This window comes from Chenopodium album, chromosome 22, assembly GCF_948465745.1.
Source record: "Chenopodium album chromosome 22, dcCheAlbu1.1, whole genome shotgun sequence".
Lineage (NCBI taxonomy): Eukaryota > Viridiplantae > Streptophyta > Magnoliopsida > Caryophyllales > Amaranthaceae > Chenopodium > Chenopodium album.
This window is the reverse complement of record NC_137855.1, coordinates 18,664,344-18,669,061: the sequence shown is the minus strand read 5'-3', so window position 1 is coordinate 18,669,061 and position 4,718 is coordinate 18,664,344. Positions and strand designations below refer to the sequence as shown.

General features: G+C 33.5%; 1 protein-coding gene across 1 annotated transcript; it reads left to right on the top strand.

Annotated features, from left to right (window-relative positions):
* The first annotated feature begins 714 nt into the window (after positions 1-714).
* LOC145605363 (copper transport protein ATX1-like) lies at positions 715-3,715 on the top strand. Its single transcript, XM_081661405.1, has 3 exons — positions 715-796; positions 2,023-2,098; positions 3,275-3,715. The coding sequence occupies exons 1-3, from the start codon at positions 788-790 to the stop codon at positions 3,469-3,471; spliced, it is 282 nt and encodes a 93-aa protein (XP_081517531.1). The 5' UTR covers positions 715-787; the 3' UTR covers positions 3,472-3,715.
* The last annotated feature ends 1,003 nt before the right edge of the window (positions 3,716-4,718 follow it).

The window sequence follows — 4,718 nt, the reverse complement described above, 5'->3', positions numbered from 1 at the left end:
GCTAAAGCACTACAATATAAAAACAAGGAAAAACCTTCCTCCCCAATCAATGTGGGACTTTTCCCCTTTTATTTGTTTTTCACTCTTTTATTTTTCCCAACACTCTTGTTTTATATCAAGAACTTCCAACAGAGAAGTCCGTGGTCGCCGGAGGCCATCAAACGCCGTAGAGGAGAGGTACGTGGTGTTCGTTTGCTATGAATGATCGTTGCTCTGGTTTTTTTTTTGGGGGGGGGGTTTAGAGTAGTAGTTTAATCGACATACAGAAGTGGGAAAAAAGAATGGGTAAGTATATTTTAAGTAGAACCGCTACCATTGACAGCGGTTTAAGTTGTAAAACCGCAATCATCCAGCGGTTTTAATGTTTATTTCTTTTTTAAAAAAAAATGCCCGATCCTATGTGGACTATATCGTGAGAATTAGTTTTATAACCGACACAATTAAGGAATAAGTTTATAATTAAACAATTTCTAGGGAAATCGTTATAGTTTTTCCACCCACTAACTTCTAGAAAGAGCGAAAAAAGAAAGGAAGAAGACAAAGAAGGAAAAAACGGTTAGCGAAGTAGGAAGGGAATCAGATGATGCGCGCTTAAACGTAACGCGACGTTGAAATTTGGTCAACCAATCCACCTTTACAACTCCCGTTCATTACCTTCAACTCCTCAATAAATACTCTACTCCTCAAACTCATTTTTACAATTTCATCGCAATTTTACAATTTCATCACAATTTTCTTCAATTTCCCCCTTCATTTTTTGTCAATAATCAAACTCAATTCAATCACCATGTCTCAGGTATTCTTCAAATTTTTTTCATTTCTGAATCAATTTTTTCATTTTTTATATCTGTTTTAGGAAATTTAAATTTTGAATTCAGTAAAATTTGATTGTTTTTCATTTATTATTAATATTCCTGCTTCTTTTTCTGCTACCCAATTATACTTGTTTATATTATGCTATAATTTTTGGGAATTTGGTGTTATCCTCGAAACCCTTTATCAAAATTGATTTGGGGAATTTTTGTATTATAATCATATAAATTTATGGCAATAGTATAATCTGACAAACTGAACTTTACTTATCTTCTGAGTAAATTCTTGTTCTGTAAATCCTTTTAGAAATATTTTTAGGGGTAGTATTTGGAAATCTTGATATAGGTGATATTTATGCTGAAATAATTGCATAATTGACAAATTGGAATATTTGCCATTGAAAATCTTGACCTAATTGGAATTATTGTATAATTGACATTTTGGTTGGAATTTGAACCTCTTGACATGTATAAACTCATGAATGTTCTTAAAATTTGCTTCAGGAATTTTAAGTGTGAGTAATGAAGGAACGTGTAGGATATCTATCATTCGATGTCATATGGTTTAGCTTTGCGGTCGTTTTAAGCATTAACTACTATAGAGATTATTTTGACTACATTAATTCGATCCTCTAGTTTGTGTATACTTACCTTAATCCTTGTATGTCATGGAAAGTACTTCATAATATGTTTTGGGAAGGTTTTTCTTTTAATTTCGGACCATCAAAAGTTGAGTCGAATTGCTAGTGTCGTTAATTATATATTATAACTGTGATTGTAGGGTGTATTCCATCTTCGGGTGGAAGTTTTTCTGACATTTTATTGAAGGATGTCCGAGTTTAATGTTTTTTAAGGGTGTGCTAGTTTAATGCTCAATGACTTAAGTTATGGTAAATGGTTTTTTCATTAGATGATGTTTGTAATATTGGAAAATGGTTGAATTTAAGGTCTTGCATCCTAATTTGCATCTATGAGATGCAACCTCTCTTGAGATTAATTATGCCTACAAACTTGTGTTTAACTAATTTCTTTCTGATTTGCTTTACCATCAATAATCTGAATTGTTAATATGAATGATTTTTATGAAACGTGTGAAGCACTGTTTTTAACATCTTATTTTACCATTCTTAATGACTGGAAAAACATATGAGAGTTAATGGTAGACTGTTTGCATGTGTATCTGATATGCATGGGTGCTGGTTCTTTGCAGACTGTTGTTCTCAATGTTGCCATGTCATGCCAAGGCTGTTCTGGAGCGGTGAAGCGAGTTTTGGACAAAATGGAAGGTTTGTCTTCTCCTTATTATTTAAAATTGTCTTGTATGCTTGGAATCTCTTAATCATATATTCTGATTTTCTGGCTCTTTTATAATTTTTTTATAAGAACTTTGACCCCCAAAATACCTAAACGGTTCCCTTACAGAGTGGGATGAGATAAGATAGACCCACACCTCTCTCTATTTTTCTTATCCACTTGAAATCATCTTTGGCTAGAAAAGGCGTATGCTTTTATTCATTAATGGTCTATGGGGCAGGGGCTTCCATGTGACAGGGAATATCTCTTACTGATGTAAAATATGATTGGAAATATGTATTGTAGCGTAGACATCATGAATGTTTTGCTGAATATTTTTTCTTCTGGTGTTTATCTTTGGGTTGATAGTTTTTCTGTCTCTTAATGCATTTCCATAGTTGTGACTCGTGATAGATCTTGATTGCTTATATTCTTCTTCTTCTTCTTCTTCACCTTGAACGCCTTAATCCCATTAGTGGGTTTGCCTACCGTGACCCTCCTCCTTTATCCAGGCTTGGGACTGACAGCTTTTATTGAGTCGAAAAAACGGTGAAGCTTTATGAAAGCTTGATTTTACTGAATACAATTTAGGTTTGCTTTAGTATTGTTTCAGCAGTACATTAGTACAGCAGTACAGTTCTCGGATATTTTGTAGGCACATACCATATGGTGAATGTGAATCATGAGTTTTCTGACCTAAATGCATTAGACAGTAATATGCCTGACAGTCACTCTAAATGGTTTAGCGTAAATCTGAAAATTTTCTCATTAATTTGCTTTTAGTTAGGAAAATTCTCAGTTTTTGTACGAATGAAAATTTTCAAGTACTCCTATGCTTGAGATCCCCTATCCCAAGGCTTAGCAACACAAAGATAAAATTACTATGCGCCATGGCAGTGTTCATTCACATAATTAGTATGCTACCAGCCTACCATTGTTTTAAATGTGATTTCGAAATTTGATCGTTCCTTTTCTTATCATTATTCAGCGGGTATATCAAATGTTCTTTCTTCATTGTTTTTTCTTTTCTGTCTTTGAGTACTTTTTAATCTGTGTACTTATTACCTACAATATAGTATGGTTTTTTACAGAGGTAGAATATCCAATTAACAAACCATAATGTTTTTTTTTGAGTATTAAGTACTGACATCTGCAGTGGTAAACTTTAGGTGTTGAGTCATACGAAATCGATATGAAGGAGCAAAAGGTGACTGTCAAAGGCAATGTACAGCCAGAAGCTGTTCTGCAGACTGTCTCAAAAACTGGAAAGAAAACCTCATTGTATGAAGAAGCAGCCCCAGTTGAATCGGAAGGAAAATCCGTAGAAACTGAAACAAAGCCTGCCGAAGAAGTTGCTGCTGCTTAATATGGTTGCCTGATTGGTCCCATGGCAGACAGAAAAATATAACCATGTTTAATAGATAAAACTTGTTATTTTGTAAGTTTAATGTTCCTGAACTCTGGGTCTTCTGTAGATCTGTAATCAATAACTGAACTGTGGTTGCCAATGCAGTTCTGCTCCACTCTTGTATCGCATAATTAAATTTGCATTTCTGCATTGTGAATTGTAACATCTTATTCCAGTAAATGTTGACCATAATTGTGCTCTATTGATCAATCTTCAATTTAGGTATTTTGTTGGTGTCAATGGTAGAATGATGGATTGATGGTCATCTGTAGTTCTCTATCATGTTCGGGGCATCAGTGTTTTTTTTTTTTTTTTTTTTTTTTTTTTTTTTTTTTTTTTTTTTTTTTAGATATGAGCTTAAACAAAAAGTAGATAAACTACTATTAGCCATGGTCATGAGGATATGATATGAGCTTAAACAAAAAGTAGATAAACTACTATTAGCCATGGTCATGAGGATATGAGTCTTGCCTACTCTTTCTATTTGAACCTTGAGGTTGCATGTAGTTTGGAGAATGTTATACACCGTCTAATATCTGTGATAATTTCAGCCCTTATCATCCTAACCAGAGAAATGGAATTCGTGTAAATTGTAATAGCCAAAAACATTTTGCTTGCTACCGAAGACAATCAAGCCTTCATCTTCGAATATAGCTGATTAAGCCAACTCATGGGTGTTTGGGACAAATCTTAGAAAAAGGGTTTTTAGGAATTTGTTAAAGGTTTTATGGGGTTTTAATAATCTAATTTGCCAAAAGAAATAAACACAACCTCCAAATGAATTAGTGAAGAGCAATAAAACAATAGAAATATAATAATAATAATAATAAATCAAAGAACAAGGCTCAAGATGAGAGAGGCAGTTCTGAGTAAGGACGAACTGGTGTCAGTAAGGACGAACTGATGTCAGTAAGGACGACATAAATCAGAGATTTTAGTATAATAGTGTAGTAAATTATATTGGACAATGTATGAATGTGTTAATGAATTCTATTACAATGAACGTCCTATTTATAATGATTTATAAGTTTAATAAAGGTAATTATATTGAAGGATCCTCACTACTATGGTAATGTTGACAATATTAATTGACATCTTCATATCTTAGGAAATGTTGATTTGGTGATTGATATCTCCTTGATTCGTTCCTTCAATCATGGGACTTGATTGTGCTTGTTGCCCAAGCATTCATTACGTGTCTTCAA

What these genes read in the sequence shown, in the direction of transcription:
- LOC145605363 (XM_081661405.1), top strand. An exon ending in AGTTTTGGACAAAATGGAAG is followed by an intron (nt 2,099 to 3,274) that starts GTTTGTCTTCTC and finishes GGTAAACTTTAG; the next exon opens with GTGTTGAGTCATACGAAATC.